General features: G+C 32.2%; 1 protein-coding gene across 1 annotated transcript in view; it reads left to right on the top strand.

Annotated features, from left to right (window-relative positions):
* Positions 1-23,351, top strand: part of LOC139515209 (furin-1-like) — a 48,141-nt gene that overhangs the window by 5,494 nt on the left and 19,296 nt on the right. The window contains exons 2-7 of the mRNA XM_071304773.1: positions 7,110-7,226; positions 7,875-7,955; positions 9,957-10,085; positions 11,343-11,407; positions 14,055-14,143; positions 20,753-20,925. Coding sequence (XP_071160874.1) covers positions 7,110-7,226; positions 7,875-7,955; positions 9,957-10,085; positions 11,343-11,407; positions 14,055-14,143; positions 20,753-20,925 — 654 coding nt within the window. The remainder of the gene's footprint in view (positions 1-7,109; positions 7,227-7,874; positions 7,956-9,956; positions 10,086-11,342; positions 11,408-14,054; positions 14,144-20,752; positions 20,926-23,351) is intronic.

The following is a 23,351-nucleotide window of genomic DNA, read 5'->3' on the forward strand; positions in this document are numbered from 1 at the left end:
CCTTATAACTGTACGTAACCTATGCACTTTATCTGATGAATTCATTGTACATTAAAAGTACATGTTTATGGTTATACTATATTTCGATTCACGATTCCACGCGAACTATACACCTACACAAGTTTTTGTAAGTGCTGTGCAAGCGTGTGTAACACCATATGCTTTTAGAGTGTTTTGTATATTCCTATCATAATGGTTCTTTACTTAATGTTCTGTCATTGAAAAAATGTGTAGATGTTTTATAACCGTTTCTATTTTTTCATTTTCATCCCTCTTTAAATATCACATTTGACCGCACAATTCAATCGAAATCATTACATGTGCTCAGGCTTTTTGTATAAATACCAAACAAATTAACTGTTAAATGTTCAAGTGCTTGACAAAGTACATTAAAATATTTGTATGCTAGGTTCATTGTACCTAGTAATACTACGCAAATTTTCTTTTACACAATGTACCTCTGCTTTGGATATATATCTGTGCATACCTCGTATCATATAATGCGATGTTTCATCAGAATGTTGCTTGTCATGAGCTACCCGAGGTGTAATATTGCTTGAGCAGGAACTGTTGACCCTTCCGGAGCAAATACGTGCACAATCCGGGATTTGTTTGCACTTTAGTTTTCTGTGTAATATTTTGTGACTTTAATAGTTTGTCAGTATCTTTTTTTCATTTGTCAATGGTAATGTCTGTTTTACCATCATTCCGGTTTTTGTTTTATTGCCCTTGATATTTTCACTTTACTTTATTACAAAGAGCGTAGTAATGGGTTTCTTCGAAACAAATTAATTAAGAAAACTATCTGATCTAACCTTAGCTAAAAAAAAAGTATATATACGCTAAACAGAAATAGTGAAGACCATGATGTATTAAGTAAAACTATAACCCTTTTTTATAAGATTCCCGGGATACCTCCGTACTTTTGCAGAGCATTAAAGCTACATGTACTTTCCATACAAGAAGAGATAAATAAAAAAGGGGATAAGCGAAATATGCTATCATAAGAAACCAATTAAAGAAATATTTTAAAATTTGGCATCTATTTAAAAGTACTTTTACGAGTTTTTTTAGTCAATTTATGATGAAATTATATATTTTTTAATCGACTGTGGGGTTGCTTGCAATCCATGATTGCCGTGTGTTTTCATTCGTTTCTTTTTATCTTGAATTGTAATTTATATCAAATTTGACAAGATCAAAGAAAAGAAAACATAATCATTATCATAAAGGATGCCAAGTTTTTTTTTTTTGCTAATATGTAACTGGTATAAGCTAGTACCCTTAAATTGATTTGTAAAGTATTAAAGTGACTTGACGTATTTTTTAATACAACGCAAATTACCGTTACCTTTACTTTTTGATATCTATATATACGGTTTGGATACCTTGTACCATAGAATAAAATAAACTCATCATAGATACCAGGACTAAATTATGTATATACGCCAGACGCGCGTTTCGTCTACAATAGACTCATCAGTGACGCTCGAATCCAAAAAAGTTAAAAAGGCCAAATAAAGTACGAAGTTGAAGAGCATTGAGGACCAAAATTCTTAAAAGTTTTGCCAAATCCAGCTAAGGTAATTTATGCCTGAGGTAGAAAAGCCTTAGAATTTCAAAAATTCTAAATTTTGTAAAGCGACTTATTATCGGAATGTTGCTTGTCATTAGCTCCACGATATCGGATACTGGTGGAGCAGGAAATGCTGACCCTTCAGGAGCAAATACGTGCACCACCCGGGAATCGTTAACTGTTTAGTTTTCTGTGAAGTGTTTTGTGGGCTGTTATTTGACTGTTTGAGGTTTTTTTTTTCATTTGGCCATAGTATTGTTTGTTTTTCTTTCAATCCCAGTTTTAGATTTCCAACGGAAGACACATTATTAAATCGATAGGACATTTGAGCGAAACATATCGAACATTTTAACGCCAGATTTTTAAATCTTTTAACGAAAGATTATCATTGAAATTTTAGAGACAGACATTTTATCCATTTATAAATAAAGATGTATTACAAAACACAGTAGAGTAATTGATTTTCATGCCAAAACAAAATAATATTAAAATGTCATATTTCAATAACAATGCAGAATATCTTTTACAAGAAAAGCATTCGACTAATTCGTTTGCCGTTCATATATATAGATGAACACTTTTAAACTTTAATCATGTACCGAACATATTGCATATGATTTTTTGGCCTTTCAATACTTAGTTGATCTATGGACGTACGTCAATATAGTTCTGCCATAGCAATGATGTATGAGCATGATGAGTTTTGATCAGTGTTGCCTGTATAGTCATCTAGTATGCTCATTGTGTCTGGATAGTGGTCTCATGGGCAATTTTACAGCACAAATATTTTCTAGTCAATCCGATAAAGGTATCAATCTCCCATGTAGAGGTATCGGTCCTTGCTCTCTCTCTTCTTAAGAGAGAGCAAAGACCTAAAACTCTGCATGGGAGATTGTAAAGGTATACATTAATATTGTCCTTGATAAGTTCAACAACATGTATTTTCATGTTACATGACAAAAATAAACACAACCTTAAAGGGTTATTAATCTGTCATTCACTTTATATAAGGAAAGATTATGTCAACAGAATCACATTGTGTGCATAGAAATATTGTCTTGCTTTCTTTGTTTTTTCTAGAGGTCTGCCAACGGTAAGCCAAGGACCTCCAACTCTGAGACAAATTAATACGTACATTTTATCACATGGTATCTTTGTTTGCTCCACTTGTTTTTGAATTTTTGCCAGATTTTCGAAATCCTCTGGATTTATCCATATATTGCGATTAAAAAAAAAAACCCACTTACCCCTACTTCTATTTCGCTAATTTTATCACATATCGTTTAAAAAGCCATATTTGAGCATCTTATAAAATCCTTGTTTTTTTTCATAGTTTTTGAGACAAAAAAGCGGCCAATTTTAACAGTTTGAAAAATCTTAGAGAGAATCGTGTCCCGCTATATTTTCAATAATTATCTCGAAAACAAGCACACGGCCCCTAGTTTGTTCTGCTTTTTTAATTCCTTTATTTATATACATTTTTGTACTATCATTTTAGAACAGCTTTTTAAAAAGTTTGTTTATTTTGAAACTGTTAGCGAACATACTGAATCATTTGTAACCAAATGTAAAACTTATTGAGGCAACATCGGTGTTCACATATCGTTCATTAATTTTGTAGTGACAAATCAAGATAAAAAATTAATTATTGGTATAATTTAAAGATTAACCCAATGCATACTAATTGCATAAACATATTAGAAGCACACCTCCAAAGGGATTGATTGTTTTTAGAAAAGTAAGACCTTGTGAAATGGCAAAATAAAACAAACGACAGGATGCAGGGATTTATAGTTTTGATAAAAATTTTAATATGACGTTCTTCAAACGCTTTGAGTACACACTCGTGGTAAAATATGAATATATTGCTTTGGATGTTCCGATCATTCTCCCACGGCATATGCTTTTTTATGAATGAACTACCCGACGTCATTGCACATTGACGTAGGAATATAAGCAATTTACGAGAAAATGCACGGTTCTGAAACCGAAAATTCATCACAACAAGGAAACGTTTACATATAAGTAAAATTATCATTCAAATTCATCCAAACCTATCTAATTACGTTCTTGTGAATGGTTTAAGCATGCCACTAGTCCAGTTTGCTCCGTTCTTTTACGTCAATTTAATAGTGCGTTTATTTACGGGAACGGCAAATATTTGCCTTGAAGTAGAGCGACATGATCCAAAAGAATTGCTATATTTGTCCTATTAGAATAGAAATAATTCATGGAGGCTTGAATTTATACCGATTTTACAACGCGTTTGGTCTTTATGCCGATATTTTACCCCTCGCTCATGGTAAAATATTTAGCATAAAGGGCCAACCCGTGGTAAAATCAGTATAAATTCAAGCCCCCATTAATTATTTCTTAAACATACTGGAGTCAAAATGAATAATACATTGCACGAAATACTGGTGAATTCTTAATCCATTTTATTCGTCGGCGAAAAAGGACTTTACTGCCATAACAACTAAAGCCTACAATACATGCGTGATCCGTGTAAACTCATCGAACCTTTAACCTTTTCGCTTTTTCCCCCCAAACCTGTTAGTAAATGTTATCTTACCAATGTTGTAATTAGATCTTTGAATATAATAGTTTATATTGGCACAAATATCGACTTTGTCATCACCAAATTAAAACATAACTAAATTCGTATTCTTTTTAAACAGTTTTTTTTCTGAAAAAAATAAGTAAGAATTTAACCTTTTAATAAATATGTATAATTCTATACATAGATAGAGTAATCTACGTTCATTTTGTATATAGAGATTATTCTAGTATGTGTTCCAGACCGTATGAGTATTTGGACCGTACGCGTACGGTCCGGACCGTATGAGTACTTTTTCAAAATACGCATACGGTCGGACCATACGCGTACGGTCTGCCTAATTTAAAGAAGTTTGTCAAGTTTATTATATGCAAATGTATATTACTGATCAACATAAATGAAATCGCGAATAAATATATAAAAATTCAATTGTAGTTATAACTATTTAAAAAAAGTCGCGTTAATTTAATCTAGTAATCTCCTGCATTTAGCATGTCAGTAATACATGTACATGACATTTAATATTGCTCACTGAATTGAAGTTATTAGAAAGGAGTTAAGTTATGATTTTTTGTCTGAGTCAGAGTTTTACACGATAAATTTTATTGAGTTTTTCAATGGTATCAATCAAACTATTTTTTCAATATTTAACATTATAAGGTATGGGAAAAAATCTGGATTCAGAATATATTTGTCGTCATCTGCTTTAACAGAATACTTTTTCCCCCATAAAATTAGGGATCAAAGTATTTCCCCACCCCTCCTCCCACCCTTTGATATAAATGTTCGTTCCTTCAATGTTAGAAATCTGTCATCATGGCAAGGGTGCAAAATTAGGATTTAGATAGAAAATAAAGAATTATTTAATTTCAATGTTTGACTTATTCACACATTCATATAATTGTAATAATATCAATTTGTAAAAACTCAATAAATGTTTTTGATAAATTTTTGTTTAAAAAAACCCCATATGGTCTAAATACATGTAAGGTCCAGCTCGTACTAGACCGTATGAGTATACTTGTACGGTCCGACCGTCCAAATACTCATATGGTCTGGAACATATGTATAGAATTATACATATTTATTAAAAGGTTAACTCCTAACTTATCTACTGCCTGTCGATACTTTCATTTTGGCATTGCACAGGTCATGTCTTCTTTGACTGTCCATGACGTTAAAATACTTTAATCCCTGGGATGTGTTTTAGTTGATTTTAGTCTCTGATGCATTATCTTTTGTTTATTAATTGTTTTTGGCTTTAACTAGCTTTAAGTAACTGCGAGAACTCTCAAATCGTACTTTCGTGTTAATTTGACCTGTTGACACAATTTGTAATGCATTTTTGTTATTTTTTAATGTTTACTTATTTAGTGTTATATCATGTATATCTCGTCTCACTATTTTTATTATATTCCACCTTTGATAAGTGTTTAGTATGACGATAAATTTTCACTTCTGTTTTCGTACTATGAACAACAAAATTATTTATTTTGTAAAAAATATTTCCGTACTGCATGTATACTTTACAACAAAATTAATTTAATTTAAATGTGCACGTTATTTTATTTTGCGACAGTATGTCCAAGGTTATGGATGTCTTTCTGATATTGTTTTACATCTAACCCCCATTTTTTTATATTAATTTTGTATTTACATTGTGTCATAGATCACATTTATTCGTTCATTGTATGTTCACTTGTTTTTGTTAATATGTCTTTTGATTGAGTTAAGCCATTGTAATTGAATTTTATAGTGTGTCTGTCTATGCTGTGATGTCACACTATTGTTCCAGGTTAGGGTGAGGGTTGGCGCCTATTAAAATGTTTAAACCCGCTGCATTTGTTTTCACCTGTCCTTAGTCATGTTAGTCAGCAACCTTATGTTTAATTGTTGTCGTTTGTTGATGTGGATCATAAGTATTTCTCGTTTTATATATAGATTAGACCGTTGGTTTTCCTGTTTGAAAGGTTTTTAACTAGTCATTTTTGGGGCCCTTTATAGTTTGCTGTTCGGTGTGAGCCAAGGCTCCGTGTTGAAGGCCGTACTTTGACCTATAATAGTTTGCTTTTCAAGGTTGTGACTTGGATGGAAAGTTCAGTTGTCCTATTAGCACTCATACCACATCTTCTTATATCTAATTAATAAACAATGTTTTTTACTTTAAGTCGAAAATATAGAATAGCATTAATTTAGCTATTTACAAAATTTTGAATTTTTCGAATTACTACGAATTTCAAAACCAGGAATAGTTTAACTTCGGTGTATTTGTCAAAACCTTTCGGAATTTTGGGTCCTCAATGCTCTTTAACTCCGTATTTTATTTGTCTTTTTAGCTTTTTGATTTGAGGCGACACTAATGAGTCTTTTGTAGGCTTAACTCACGTCTGGCGTACACAATTTTAACCCTGGCAATGAGTTTATAGCATATTAGATGATCATAGCAAACACAGGTCTTACATAACTCAATAGATTTTTTTTAATCTCATTAAACTGTTTAATAAAGAACACACATGTGGTATGGACTTTGCTTATTGTTGAAGGCCGTACGGTGACCTATAGTTGTTAATGTCTGTGTCATTTGTGGATAGTTGTCTCATTTGCAATCATAACACATCTTCTTTTTTATACATACTAGTACACATCCGTGATATCACGGGTCCATGACTGAATTAAAGTATATAACTATGTGCAAGCCTTATTTTAGTATTAGTATTGTCATCTGATAAAGTCATGCCGATTTTAAGATACACAATTTTTCTCTGCTTTCAAGTCTTTCTGTTTGAACCCGTCGAACTGAAACAATAATTTTAATTATTTGGAAAACATCGTTACAAATAAATAAAAAAAAAAATTGTCTTATCCTTAAATTATAAGGTACGCGATTATTATGGGTTTAAAATAAATGAAATTGATATTATTTCAGAATGCGCGAATGTCGATTGATGTTCACTCATTTTTTTCTACTTATTTCAGTTTCGGATAGGACAAGAGATATATATCAAAGCACAGATCAGACAGACAAGAACAAAAGAAAAACTGAGTACTCTAAGAGAAGACACTGATGTAGATCTATTGAGACGAAATCCAGGGGTAAGACTATTTATGTATTATAGTGCTGTTATATTTCCTTTATCACGTGATTACATTTACTACCCATGATGATGCGGTTCCATATTACATATATTGAACCTTTCGAGGAGCATATATATCTGCACTGTTCACAACGTTGCTGTGTTAAATTGATGTTTCTTCAATCTGATTAAAATACAGAACCTGTGTTCACGCTTTGCTTAAACATTTTTACAACGCTCCATTCTATTTCTGTTTTGGTAATCTTTATACATGTAGTTTGTATACCAGTCAATAAAAAAAATTCAGCCTTAAGATTTTTAAAGGTGTGTATCATTTGGACAACACCAGAGACTCTAACAAGGTCTTTAAAACAGAAATGAGAACAAAGCGTTGTAAGATACCTGCATGTAAGGTATGCATGGACACATGGTATGTATTTCAATCAGATAAGAACGTCTTTAAAGCCTTATCAGAACAATTTAAACTACTCGGCCATTCGCAAGAATAACCGATTATTAAAACACAGAAATGTTTGTTTGTTCGATCTTGATTATACTAAGTAATTGGGTTAATGCATCTGAGGAGTTCTTCCATGTATTAACACTGATACTCCGAAATGACTACGTTCGTATTTCAACATTCAATTTGGTTTATATTTAATTGTAGATTAAATGGGTTCAACAAGAAATAGGCCATGTCAGAGTACCAAAAACTGTGGATACAGAGTGGAGTAATCTTTGGTATTTGGTAGGTTCTTCAATTACAAATGTCGCAGGCAAACTATTTGTGCAAAACTACTTTTTAAATTCAGATATAAAAGTATTTTGTTTTCGATGTCTTATGGAAAAAAGTACAAAGGCCAAACAGTCAACGTAATGTCATATTTAAAATATTAGCGTCAAATTCTTACTTGGTACAATGTAGGTTGTAAATCTGGTTTCTTTGATTTTTGTTGAACCAAATAGAAAAATTAACAAATAGTGAGACATTGCGTTTCCATTTAGCAATTTACTTTTGTATAGTTTCTTTTGCAAATGAGAACATTGGTTCGTTTCTGTGTGTGTTACATTGTAGTGTTGTGTCGTTGTTCTTCTCTTATAGTTATGCGTTTCCCTCAGTTTTAGTTTGTTACCTCGATTTTGTTTCTTTATTTAGGTAAATAGACAATAAGAATAAATTACGTAACAATTTTTTGGTTAAAGTTTTCTAAATGGAAGTTCCATTAAAAGTCCAGTGTAAAGCATATTTCTTTATTTTCGGGAAAATGTGCAGCTCAAATCATAATACAGAGTTATATATTTGGGTAATAGCACAAAACAAAAACTTTTATCTTCCTTTGAATTTATCTCAATTATAAATTGTGAGGAACGTTCATATCAAACATTATCACAGAATGTGCTTTATTGACATTCTTAGTGATCAACTTATTTGAAGTCGCTATCGAAAATAAGCTTCCTTCTGTCGCAAAAGTTTTATATTTTCCTTTTTTTTACTATAAAAAAAAAGAAAAAGGAAATTGTCACCTTATCTCTCGAAATACGAGATTTGGAATGATCAAATGTAATTGAATATTTGCATGCCATGTAATGAGTCTTTCTAAACTGTGATGACTGTCTCTGGTGAATAGGCTCTACCTATGGTTAGACATCACGTTAAGAGGAGATATGCAATTACGGTGTTCGAATTATGTGTATCCAAACGATGCAATAAAAATTAGATTAAGAGTTCTCTCGATAAAAAAGGAGAGATGAACAATATATTAATATACACTGTGTATGTGTGTGTAGTCTTTCTGCACTCAGAGAGTTGAAATGTTAATGTTATAAGATTTGTTATTTGCTGGTTAAGAATGATAATCTCGTCTTTTAAGGAATATAGCATCTACCAAGGAATAACAGTACTTAAAGTTCGGGGCTAGTCTGGTAAATGACGATCGCAAAATTAATACATATAGGTTCTACAAGTGGTCTTTTTCTGTTTCTTGTTAAATATTTGCTTTTAAGGTTAATTGTCAGTAATTTTGAATCACTTGGCGTCCATCTGCGTCGTTTACTTTCAGAAAGATATTTTCTTCTGAAACTGTTGGGCCAAATTTAACCAAACCTGGCCCCAATCATGATGCTAGTATCTAGAAAAATGTGTCCGGTGACCGCTTGTCAACCAAAAGGGCCAACATGTTAAAACATAGAGCATAAGGATAAAATGCAAGAGTTGTTTATTATCTTTAAAAATGGCTATAAGATAAAACAAAATATGACAAGGTCAAATATTTTCAGAATGTTTAAATCTACCTTATGTGGTTCGTTTATCTCAAATTTCCTTTAATTATATCAAACTCGTGTTAGAATACTTAAATGTTTTCCCTCTACACTTATATTAATTAAAGAAGTTAATAAACGTGAAAGATAACTTAAATGTGTTCTCACTACACATATATTAAGTAAATAGGTGTATATATACATAGATTCTTTTAAATTTAATTTTGTCTAATTTAAAAAAAAATGTATTTTTTTAAGCTTGCCGAGCATTTTAGAAAATTCATATTTCAAAATATCATTATATTGAAAGAAAGTGGTAAAACCATTATCGTATATTTTATTGAAAGACCCTGATAATATTATTCGGATATTATTTTTCGGGAAATCATATCCAAAATGTAATCAACGTACGTTCTTGAAAAAAAAGTGTCACGAATCGGTTAAATGCACAAAAAGTTATAAAAATGAGAATTGCAATTATCATTTTTAGAATGACGATGTTACTCCAACAATGAAAGTCAGTAGCGCCTGGTCAGCAGGTTACACTGGTGCTGGTATCGTCATTGCAGTATTGGACGATGGATTACAAACCGACCATCCTGATCTTGCTGCAAATGTTGTAAGAATAAAATATGACATTTATTATAACAAAACCAAAAAAATGTAAAAATATAAACACATATCTTATTTATATCCTATCCGTATCAAGACGAAACCACAATTTAATCCCGAGAAGTCTGCTCGTGGCATTACACCGGTCGAGGGCTGATATGGGGTGTTTTTGAAGAAAAGTTATTATGATACCATGAAATCTTTATTATACTTGAAACAGACATATTTCTGATTTATGTAATTGATGTAGCCTTGTGACCATAACTGATATGGATATCTTCACAGATGGCTGATAAAGAACGATTGCCATTGATTCTACTACACCCATAATTCACTTGTAAAACTTACTAATAAGTTTTTCAAATAATATATTTCATCCTCAGCATAGTCAAGGCTTTTCGTGAACAATTAGCCAAGTAAGGGGAAACAATGACAATTTAAATATTGCTGGCTTACTCGCCTTTTGCTTTGCTTTAAAAGTCAAGAAAAAACAACATACATGTACTTATTAAGTTAGGTTTTATATTGACAAGTTCATTTACCAATCGCTTTCTGGAACAATGTATTGCATTCAGCACTTTATCATTCATAAGGACACCATTTTATGTAAATCATGTATTCTATAAATATATACAATAACACTCGAACTGAACAATCATTTTATGCTGAAATTCTAATAATATCTCCAACCTCAATGACATACAAATCGTTTGTGTTAAACTGCACGAAACCCTTCCAATAATGCAGTGTTTCCTGTAAAATTTAAAAAGGGCATCCATGAGTTTGCTCTGCAACACAATTTTAACGCGAAGAAATAAAGTTCTTTCCAAGAAAACCAATTTTGTTAAATTTATTATTTAGGACCGCTAAGTATAACTTGAAAAATTATTTAAAAAATTGTAATGCTTTTCATGTATAAAGAAGGTGAGAACCTTTATCTTTACTCAGATTTTGATACTCAAAAGTTACCTTAAATCTGAATCCACAGTTTTCAACAATAAGCATGTGTTTAATAAATAAAGGCAACAGTAGTATACCGCTGTTAAAACTGTTTAACAAGTTATGATCCACTGGAAGTCAACCAATTTGCAGCATATTAAACAGAAACATGCCAGATGTTGTTAGTGTGTTGCTTTTTTTTAAATTAAATACAAGCAATGTTGTCAGACATGCGAGTCGAGGATTTCTAAGATATATCCCAAATCATGTGGAGATTCGTAACATAAATATGGTATATTCATTAATGAAAACTTTCGTGTTTCAGGATACTGCCAATGACAAAGACATTTATGGTTTTGATAATGATCCATATTCAAGTGCTGGTAATAGGTAATAATTAGCATTCATATATGCTGTACGATATACAGAAGATCACCTCGAATGTCCCAAATTAATAAAGTATTAATATCTATATTTGATGTCACAGTACTCTGTTGAACATTTATGAATACTGCAGATTACTGCAACATCAATTGTTGAGACCGTTTAGAAGCATATACGAAAACACAGGAAGCTGTACTTTTTCATTGTTTTTATCATCTAAAAAAAAAATAACACGAATATCGAACAACAAGGTATATTAAAAGAAGGAGGGAGTCCATAAAAATTAACAAAACCAACGTAATCAACCAACGGAACGGGTGATTTTTTTGTGAAGATTCAAACGACCATCGTTAGTCCTCATTAAAGACTTTTGATAGATTACACTAACAAAGCTTTTATGTCCCCATGGTTATGCATAATTACTACGGATAACCAAAATTGGGGCGAAATGACCAAGGGCGAACACTTATCAGTGCAAAATTCCCTTAGAATGCGAATAAGAATAGGGTCAAACTGCCTAGTTCCATTAAAGTAAATGCAGTGTATACGTCAATGAAATGACATTCCGACTATACTAAAAAGACAACACCTCAAGAATCCTTATTCTGTGCAAAATTAATATTATTTTGTGTAGTTAAAACAGTATCAGTACCATAATGGGGGGAAGGTTGTTAATTCAAAACAAAATAGTTTATACTCATAGCTGTAACTTTTAAAATATTTAGCTATTTTGGTGCATTTGTATCAAACGGAAGCTTAATGCCTAGGACTACTGTATAACCCTTTTTGAGTGCTTACTTTGAATAATAAAAAGTTATATAAAATTGAAATAGGCGGGCTTAAAGTTCATCATAACAAATCGACAAAAATAGCTGCATTTCCACCTCAAAAACTACTCTGTACTCAGCGTAGTTTTTGAGGTGTAAATACAGCCATTTTTGTCAATTGGTTATGAACAGCCTTAATTTGCCTGTTTCTCAGATCCTGTTTTTGTACAACCGAAATTCCGGAAATCAGTCCGCTCTTATATGCAATTAAAGATGTGCTGATTTTTCCATCACAAGTCACCAAAAGGTTTGGAGTGGAAAGAGTTTCACTTAACTTGACATGATTTTGATGTTCCTGCAATTTGAGAAATCGACCGAAAGCTTTGTCCCAGCAATAACATTAAAATCGAAACGGAAAGGAACTGGCATTTGTAAGATATCTGATGAGTATTTTACAATTACACGGAATACAAAAGGATCTGGAAGAGAAATTGCACATATTTCTTGTGTGTATATGGTTTAAATATAATTTTATCAATGTTACGCAAAAATTTGAAATTTTTGTCATTTTATTAGCATAGATGTGAGGGAATTCTATCGAATGTTCGATACATTTTCAGGGAATGTAACTTTTTATGCGACTATCAGCGTTTAATGTCCCGCTTTTGACCAGATTTATAATAATAATAAAATCTTTAGGATAAAATCTTATCACTTGCGACTGGACATAGCTTATCAACTGATAAACATATATTATTGAGTAAAAGTGAATTACCGTAAAATATGAAACGACAACTAGTAACATACATTTTTGTAGGAACTTCTTTCAATGATTTCAGTAAAACAAGCTAGGTAAAATTATGCTTTATATAGAATTATCAATAACAATATATTAAATGTAGATGTCCGAAAAATTTGCTCTATTATTTGTTGAAAAAAAAAATAAATACCAAAAATATCGAACTCAAAGGAAAATTCTAAACGGAAAGTCCTTTATGAAATGGCAAAATCAAAAGCTCAAACACATTAAACAAAGAAAAACAAAATTAATTCATAATCAAAATGGACGCTCTATAGACTATTGTTATGAACTCTTTATCGGGTCCAACTTATCAAACGTTCCTAAATAATTTTCGTTCATGTCATGTGCATTGAACACACACACAAAAAAAAACAACATTTAAGTATTTCAAACTCTACTATGTAATCTGATTTCATATTATAACATATTTTATTTCAGTCATGTTACACAAATCAACATGACTTATCTTACCTATTATACATTTCTAGGAATATAATTGGTTAAAAACAACCGCGTGAAGGCCGTGCATATTAGGTTAGTAGGCGGGGCTTATTTCAATACACGATTAGTAGTGGTGTAATGTACCTTAATAAAAACGAAACGGTACCTTAAAGGTTTCTACAGACGAAGGAATTGATTAGATGATGAACGGTTGAAATAGGTTCATAAAACACATTTAAAGCTAACAAGTTATTATTGTACAGACCAATGGAAGTCGTTTCTTAGTGCTAACGGTTTTGAACAATTGATCACTTTGATAGGTCACTAGTCTAAATACCACATGTTTTAAAAGATAGTCGGTAAGATACATTCGTTACATAATGTGCTAGTGACCTAATACGATATATATGGGGTCAATAAAATATATATCGTATTTGGTCACTAGCACGCTATGAAACCAATACTATTATTTTTCAGTCATGGTACGCAAGTTATCATACCATATAATATTTCAGTCATGGTACACAAGTTATCATAAACAAGTTATCATGTAATATTATATTTCAATCATGATACAAAAGTTATCATGACATATTATATTTCAGTCATGATACAAAAGTTATCATGACATATTATATTTCAGTCATGGTACAGAAGTAAGTGGATTAATTGCAGCGGTGAAAGATAACAATATCTGTGTAGTTGGTGTCGCATTTAGTTCCACCATCATAGGTGAGTATGAAAATATAGGTTATAACACCAATCATGCCAACAATTCCTCTCACAAAATTCCGGTGGACCCCCTATGGCACCCATTCGAAGTTAAATATTTGATTTCAACAAATTAATTTATGACCTGCATGTACGTGTCCCTTAGAACACGGTCATATACCAAATTGTCAATATTTATTATCCGTGTAATTTGCTCTATGGGATGTTTGCAAAATTTCAACGGAGGAAATTTCATGGCTGGCATGTTTCAAGAAATATTGGCATGGACATATAAGGGGGAATTCTTAATTGATATAAAATTTGGTTTTAAAGCATATGTTAAAGTTAAAGGCACTTTTAAAATTACTTTAAATTATTGGTGAAAACAAAAATAAATACAGATCTTATTCTAACAACTCAAGCATGAAAATAAGATAAAGGTCATTCAATTATTATATAAGCTTATAGGCTAGATTTCACGCCACCCCTGTTACACAATGTTATAGGTAAAATAAAAACGAAGCATACAGTTTTTATATATATCGCGTGTTATTGGAACACGTTGTATGCCCGAAACCGACAGTCTGGACATCGCAGTGGCAACTTTAGTTTTAGTACACATTTTATTATTGAAAAGATATAGACAAAATGTATCATTTAGAAACTGGCTACTTTAGTTGTATCAATACCTTCAGAGACTGATAATCTGCCAGAAGTAGTACCGACCTAATCGAAGTATATAACATATGATATAGATTACATTGTGCATGGCACGTGTTTCTGGAATAAACTTAATCAGATATGCTCTTGACAGAAAGTTTTGTGAAAAACGTTTAGCATTATAGTTTCATTTAAAAGATTTAAAATGGGGTGTTAGGTCATTAATCGGAAACCCTTTGAATAGAAGTACACCAATAAATGATAATTCGGAAAGTTTGCGAGTGATTTCTATGCAGAAGGACAAGATATATAATCGTTCAAACAATCATTGTCTACAGCCATGTGAATGAGTGAATATGTATTGCTGTAAAGAGGAACCAACAAGATACTCAAAATGAAATTAAAGGAAAACGAGAAATATCAGAAAATAAGGAAATTGCTGATTGGTTTAGAAAAAAACAATAGAGAAATTTAAGAAATAGTTCATGCAAGCAACGGCCTAGGCCATGTGAAAATGATGACAAATTATGGCTTGCATGAACTATTTCAATTCTAATAGGACAAATACGGTAATTCAAAAAACTGAAACGAAGGTAAGATTGTCGTGTGTACTGCATGTACTGATTTTGTGTCCTGGATTGGCACCACATATCCTCTGTTTTACTATATATTGCATAGTAATGATACCTAAACTGTTATTGTGATGGACAGTAACGTAATCAAAGTAAAGGTTTGCAACGCCAACGCATATTAGAGATTTCCAATAAAATGACATACGTACGTAACTCGACGTACGGACCTAATTGGACTTGTTATTGCCATCTATTGAATTTGGTTAAATTCGTCGCTCAAGTTTAAACCAAGTATTCCAAGACTATTAAAACCCATACACTGTAATTTTCGTCCATATCAAATAATGTTTACGGGATATAAAATGAAAGAAATCAGGTATTTCTTATATATCACAGGGTTCTCCAGATTCCCACCTGAATTTTCTCTGATATAAGATCACGTAAAGACACGTATCACTTACCTATTATATTCCATCGATTTGAGTTATCTTTCATGGTTTTGATACTGAGATTTATTTTGTAATAAACATTGCAGATGAACGCTCCATTATTCTTTATATTTAAAATCCAAACTGTTTTGGTTATCCGATGTTCTATCTTTTGTCTTTATCCATTTATTTATATTTTGTGGGTAAAATATGTTTTAGAAGGCCGATATTTTGTTGACAAGTTCAGAAATATCGAAATCATTGTTTGTCTGATTTGTCGATGATTGATTGAAGTTGAAAATTAAGATAAAGTATTGCTTCCAATTCATTTCTAAGTTTAAAGTATTTTCCATTTTATTATAAAATTAATAAATGAAAAATTTCCTATAGAGTTTAAACTTCAGGAGATGCGCTCGATTAAGGATTGTTATGTGTTGTCTTATTTAACGGGAGCGACAGTTTAAAATGCTGTACGAATCAAATACAATAGACAAAAGAAAAAATATTTTATATCCCTCGGAATTCCTTCACTTATAGTATTTTATCCATTTATTGATAAACAACTTATAGAGTGTCAGCGTTTTTTTAACTGTACAAAGCATTGTAGTGCATGAACCATAAGTCAAACAAAAAGAAAAAAGATGATATGATTTCGATCGCAATGCAGTCCAAATGCACGCTAATATTTTCCTTTTCGGTGTTTTTGCTCCCAATGCAGTTTAGTAGATCACGACTTTGCGCAACGCTAAAATATAAGTATCAACAGGATGTTGGACAATATGTGTTCATTGTATATGTAGTTTGAATATGCATATTCAGGAGGAGAAAATGAATTTGAACCCGACTTTGTACTAGACCTACACGCTGGTCCAAATTATTTAACATGCTAGTTCACAGGGTCCACAAGATGACATGACACTCTACCCGAACACATAATTCTGACTATACCATATATTGCGTGAAGCCAATCTTAGATTTGAACCACTCGAGTATCGAATCCAGGACCTCCCGCACCCGCGGCGAGCAAGCCACTACAGGACCACAGACTGAGGCGGTTATGAATATTGAAGATATACGTACATGTGTGCCCCCTGTCATTATCACATTTCCATGTTCAGAAAACCACTTAATTAGATTAAACCCTTATTTGGCATATTTAGTTTATAACAGTACAAAAAACACAACATAGATACATTGTAACCAAAGACTGAGCAACAAGGGCCCCTCCAGAAACTGAGGGTGATCTGAGATGCTCCGAAGGGTAAGCAAATCCTGCTCCACACAAGTTGGTAATAAAGATAAAAGAATCCTACTCAACAAAACTACAACAAAAAATTCCATACATGTCTATGTCCGTTTTTCAGACGTATTTGTTTAAGTTGCACACCAAACATTTCACAAAAATAATTTGTGAGTAATGACGTTAAGTTATACCCATGCATCTTTAAAAAAAAGAAGGGCAAAAAATACTGATTTAGTAAAGTGTAATCATGTTTTTCTTGAAGATGCATTTCAATAAATTCCATATTTCATTTTATAAAATTCTACAGAAAGATGCCAAAGTGTTGTCAGATAGACGCATCTGTTATCTGTATTTTTGAGTCGGACAAAAGTATCTTGAAATAAATTACAGAATTATGTTAGAATAAAAAATAAAAAGTTATTCGTGTACACCTTTTACAATCCGGCGTGTTTGAAACTCTTATTTTAACATCATAACTTATAAATCAAAAATGAGAATATCATCTCGCTTCAGATTTTATAATTTTTATAATTTCAAACTTTAGTGGTTTTGAAAAATCCTCATTTGAGAACTAAATATATGGGTCAAATGAAATGACGCAGTAATGATCGGTTTATTTGATTCCAGTAACTGGATTGTTTATTCCCTTAAAGGTTGTTGTCAATAAAATCTTCCACAATTTGGTAACAAAATATGCTAGCATTCAAAATAGCAGATTAGGTTAATTTTGGAATAACATCTATTCTAACATAATATGTGTATTCAACGAGCAAAAATATCATGCAGTCTATGCTCCCCTCAGTCATGCTTCACTGCAATAGGCCGAGATACGTTCAGATTTGTTATGTAGAGCTATGTCATTTTATTGGAAATATCTGTTAACAGCAACCTCTTCAGTGTTCCTAAGTGTTATTCATCACTTTGGAAGTATCATTGCAGAGTAAATTGTGAGATTATTTTACACATTTTTTTCTAAAGCGAATGATATATAGTGATGGTTAGTTAGACTAACCGTCCACATGTCCCGTCGTTCGTCCGTCCGTTTGCCTGTTTGTTTGTCACTTTGCTTCTCCTATACCCCTAATCATAGATAAACGAAACTTTCTCAGAATCTTAACCATACAATATCATTGTGCACCTCCTATTATGTTTTCTGTCCAAGTTATTTTCGGGGTTTCCCATACATGTACCAAACATGAACTTTGTCCTTGTTTGATTTAGGGTGTACTCATTTTGTATCCCTAATTACTTCCTAACCTCTTATCAAAATGTACTAAAATGTTCGCACAATCTTGAACTTTCTAAATTCGATTTTTGACCAAAATCATTTTGGAGTTTCCCTCACAAAAGCACTTTGCTATTGCTTTACTTAGGGGGGACCAATTTTGTTCCGGAACTCTACATAAACCCCTATTTACAATTAATGCTATTATGCACCTTCTCTTGTTTAAAAAAAATCAGAATCACTTGTAGGATTTCGCTAATTAAATCATTGACTTCGTCATTGCTTTTTAATTGTACCCATTGTGTATCCGAAACTCCTTCTAAACCCCGTGTTACAATATATGGAAACTTTCTCACAACAATAATTATATAATTGTATGTATGACCAGCATTGCTACAAATACCTGTATCATGGTTGTGATGCTATCTGTTTTTGTAGTATCTTATTTTATATCTAGCAGGTCACCAATGTATGTCCGATGTATATCTGGTGTTCTGTGTCTAGTACTACTTTGATCTGGTTTCAAAATAAACTAAAACGTTGTTAGTCTTCTTTTCTTTGAGTCCAGTTTGCCTTATTATGACTCCCTGTTTTCCTCTATAAATGTGTTACTTGTGCTATTCAAGTACGGTATTTTCCATTTAGTAAAATTGAGAATGAAAATGGGGAATGTGTCAGAGACAACAACCCGACCAAATAAAAAACAACAGCAGAGGGTCACCAACAGGTCTTCAATGTAGCGAAGAATTCCCGCACCCGGAGGCGTCCTTCAGCTGGCCCCCGAACAAATATATACTAGTTCAGTGATAATGAACGCCATACTAATTTCCAAATTGTACACAAGAAACTAAAATTAAAATAATACAAGACTAACAAAGGCCAGAGGCTCCTGACTTGGGACAGTAGTTAATATATTTGATATGGTGTAGTTATACATCAATGTATTAAGTTTTGACCGAGTCCCAGCTACAATAGGTGTAGAAACATTGATTTTAGAAAATTTATGATATTGAACAAATATGACAACTTGGTTTTCGACTATGCCATTTTCATATTTGGTGTTTCTAATGAGGTTAACATTGGTGATAACACTAAAATTATACATAATCTGAAATACTTTTTCCTTGTGATGGGGCTAATGATAGTTTATGATTAATTGTTATAGTATTTTTAATATTCGTACTTTTTTCATCCATTTGATGTCTTAAGCTTGGGTTTTCAAAATATTCGTTCAATATAACATTTAATAATGTCTTGTTTACAACTTTTTCACCATGCTATTTTACTGTTTGTTTCTAACTTTGTTTCTCCTGAAGTAACACTGTCTTTATGTACAGCATACATTGATCTTTTGCCTTCGGGGCGTTTGTGGAAAATTTCTCTCTAACTTTATTCTCCCTAGCGTTTTAAAAGACTGACAAACTCAGAACTACAAACAACTGTCATACAATTGTGATGTTTAGGTATCTATAGAACCACATTTAACCAACTGTATTTTCTTTGGACAATGCATGTACCAAATAGATAATATGCCAATTGGCCGTTTCAGAATCTAAAGCATCATGGGTAATTTTATTGTTCGTACTCCAAAATGAAAATAACGCCACGTCATTGGTTAAATTTCCATTGTTTATGACATTTTCAACCAATCAGGACGTTTTGGTGTACACTTTTGAAAATATTACCCACGATGCATTAGATTCTGAAACGGCCAATTGTTTTCTATTTGTACGGTTGGTTGATATAGTCCAGCGTTTGATTTTGTTAGGTTTTCATGACTTTTTGTTTTTTAAATTTACACTGAATTCCGTTTTTTCGTTAATACTATTTTACACACAAATGTGCCTCTTTAACTCTGTTTAAAAATTACCGAAAAATACATCAGTATCAGATAAAATAAGAAAAAAATAGTCAAAAGATGCAGCGAACGAAATGCATGATTAACGTTTTCTTTTTAGCCCCCTCTCAAAATCAAATAGTTGCTCCCTATTATGGACAATAGACAATTGTATGATAATTCAGATAAATCACCATTCTAGCTTAAGAGTATACCACTATGGTCTCAAGACAGTAAGTTGTGAATTACCTCGATTACTTACTCGTAAGTTGAAAATGGTCTAAATATCCGGAAACGACGTCCTTCAGTTGTTGATGCCAGTAACATAATATGATATCATATCACAAATAGTGAAAAACACTGATTTGATATTTATTTACGTCTAACAAAGGTGTTATATCAAATAGTCGCTCATCCTACCTCGTTTGCAAGCCCCGGATGACGTTTGGTAGTTACCATTAAATTATGCACCAAATATTTGAAGTATCGCATTAAAAAACCCACAAAAGCTAAGTCAGATATATCAATTAAATCTTGATCTCACTTCAATTTCAACCCAGTCAAAAGTATTTCTCGCTGTCATTGCATATTCATGTATACAATAGATATGTTATGCTTTACAAACACTGTACAGCCTAAGAGACACGATTCATTTCTTTTAAAAGGAATTCGGATATTGGGAAAATACCCTATAACAGATTCAGAGGAAGCCCAAGGTCTTTCTCACTATCTGTCAAATGTTGATATATACAGCAATAGTTGGGGAGCTACTGACGGTACTGGTTTTACTGGCCCTGGTTCAGTGACAAAGGCAGCATTGCTGGATGGAGTGACGAATGTAAGTAGCCATTTTGTTCTTTTTTGTGTCGTTTGGTTATGCCTAATTGACATATTGTTCCGGTTTAAGTAAAGTACAGATTATGAATCTACAAAATTTTACTCGCTGGCGTTGGAAATATACTTATCGCATTGACACATTTAGCCTCATTTTTCTTTTTATCTTCTGCATCTCTTCAGATATATATCAAATCAAAATTTCGAGGTTTTGAGCGTAATAGGATTATAAGAAAAGATATTCGGTAAAAGTCGAAATACAACAACATAGCTACAAAAATAACCTAACGACATCTAGAGGACAACGTATAGCCTGCACAATAGACAGGTGTAAAAAGATTTAACTGAAACAATCAAAGATCTGTCATTAACAGTCAATTCTCCAATTGACGAAAAAAAAATTCAGATACGATAACTACGGACGAGGTTCCAAACTGAGGACAGTCACATGCAAATGTGGCTCGGTTATATACTAGCTGTGAGATCTCAACCTTATCCATTTTATTGATCTATATTTGCAGATCAACAAAAGTAAAATTCAGAACAGTACAAGAATTCAATCCACTTTTACTGGTTACACACGTTAAAGCTGTAACATTGCAACTCTATTTCATTATATATTCTACCTATTTCATTTCTTCAACTACATGTCAAAGCATGGAATAATATCAAACAAACCGGATTAACACGATATTTTTACAGTTCGAAATTCACCAATTTTACCTCAAGTTGAATTTTTAAAGTTTTCAAAGCTATACAAACACTGTTGACAACAGATAAAGAAAGCTATCTTGAAACTGTCAGTGAAATTACTTTTACGGGACTTCTATTTAAATTAACTTTAAATCAGACTTATGAAGGAAAATTCGACACAATAATAGTATCTTTCAATTTACAATGCAGTTCTCAATCTGTTTGAAATCTGTTTTTCTCTCTAAACAATTGTTCTATTGCTTATAGTACTACTATTACTTTTAGACATGTTACGAAAGGGTATATTGTCGTCGCTGAGGTTGACAAATTGGACTTTAATTAGGGGACTCAAGTCGAAGACAAACTGAGTTCAATTTGTCGTTCCATTTCTTTTTTTACATTTTTTTCTCTTTGCTCATGGTGTATCTCATAGTTTTTTCCCGAATGAAATTGGTATTACAGAAATTTCGATTTGCCTTAAAGTTTTCTTTAAAAAAGACGAAGTTATAAGCAAACTAAAAACGAAAATGACAGGGTATCCCCATATAGCATGTTACATGTGGATACAAACGTTCTGCAATGTTTAAAAGTTGAAAATAGTTTGAGGAGTTTATGATGCAAAATAGGCACCGTCTTTTCCCGATAGAAAGCACGTTTAACCAAAAACGTAAAAAGAATAAATAAAAATACTACGTACATGTATATAATAATTTGTAGTTCTATATTTTTTAGGAAGATGGAGAAAAGGGGGTGGGGGTTCTTTCGTGTCGTACTCTTTTTTCTCGGCTTTCCTTCTCTCTTTTCTCCTAGATCTATTTCCGTTATGTATTACCCTAATCCTTATCAGTGAACTATTATGGAATTTATATTAAATATTCATTTCTCACGGAATAAATGTTATGGAATATTCGTTTCATAATCAATATTTATAATGAAATTGTCAATAATAATGTTTCCAAAGGGACATCTGAAATAAGGAACAACTGTACGTTGACATTTAATAATGTTCAGTTTAAACATAAGGTCCAATTGGTACACAGGAAATTGAAAGCTTTAAATCAATTTTATTTTTTAATACGATATATCCACTGTTTGCAACAGCATTAATTGTTCTAAATAATAAGGATGTTCTTATCCCAAGCATAAAAACATAGCCGTATTTGACCCAACCTTTTTCAACTTTTGATCTTTAGTGCTGTACAACTTTGTTCTTTTTTTTTCGCTTTCGATCTTTTATATCTGGGCGTCACTGGTGAGTCTTGTGTAAACAAGGCGCGTTTTTGGCGTATTGAATTTTAAACCTGATTCTTTTTGTTATTCATTAATCATGTGTTTCTTTGTCTAATACGTTCTGCTGTTTATTTGTATTGTAGTCCTGTAATATTATGTTGTCATTTCAATGTTATATTTAACATTGCCATTAAAGTGCAAGGTTTGGCATGCCACAAAACCAGGGTCAACCCACCATTTTTTCCTTTAAAAATGTCCTGTACTAAGTCAGGAATATGGCCATTGTTATATTATAGTTCGTTTCTGTGTGTGTTACAATTTAACGTTGCGTCGTTTGTTTTCTCTTATTTTTGAGTGTAAATTGACATTGCGATAAGACGTGTAACGGTACTTGTCTATCCCAAATTCTTGTATTTGGTTTTGATGTTATATTTGTTATTCTCGTGGGATTTTGTCTGATGATTGGTCCGTTTCTGTGTGTGTTACATTGTAGTGTTGTGTCGTTGT

This window comes from Mytilus edulis, chromosome 3 (assembly GCF_963676685.1).
Source record: "Mytilus edulis chromosome 3, xbMytEdul2.2, whole genome shotgun sequence".
Lineage (NCBI taxonomy): Eukaryota > Metazoa > Mollusca > Bivalvia > Mytilida > Mytilidae > Mytilus > Mytilus edulis.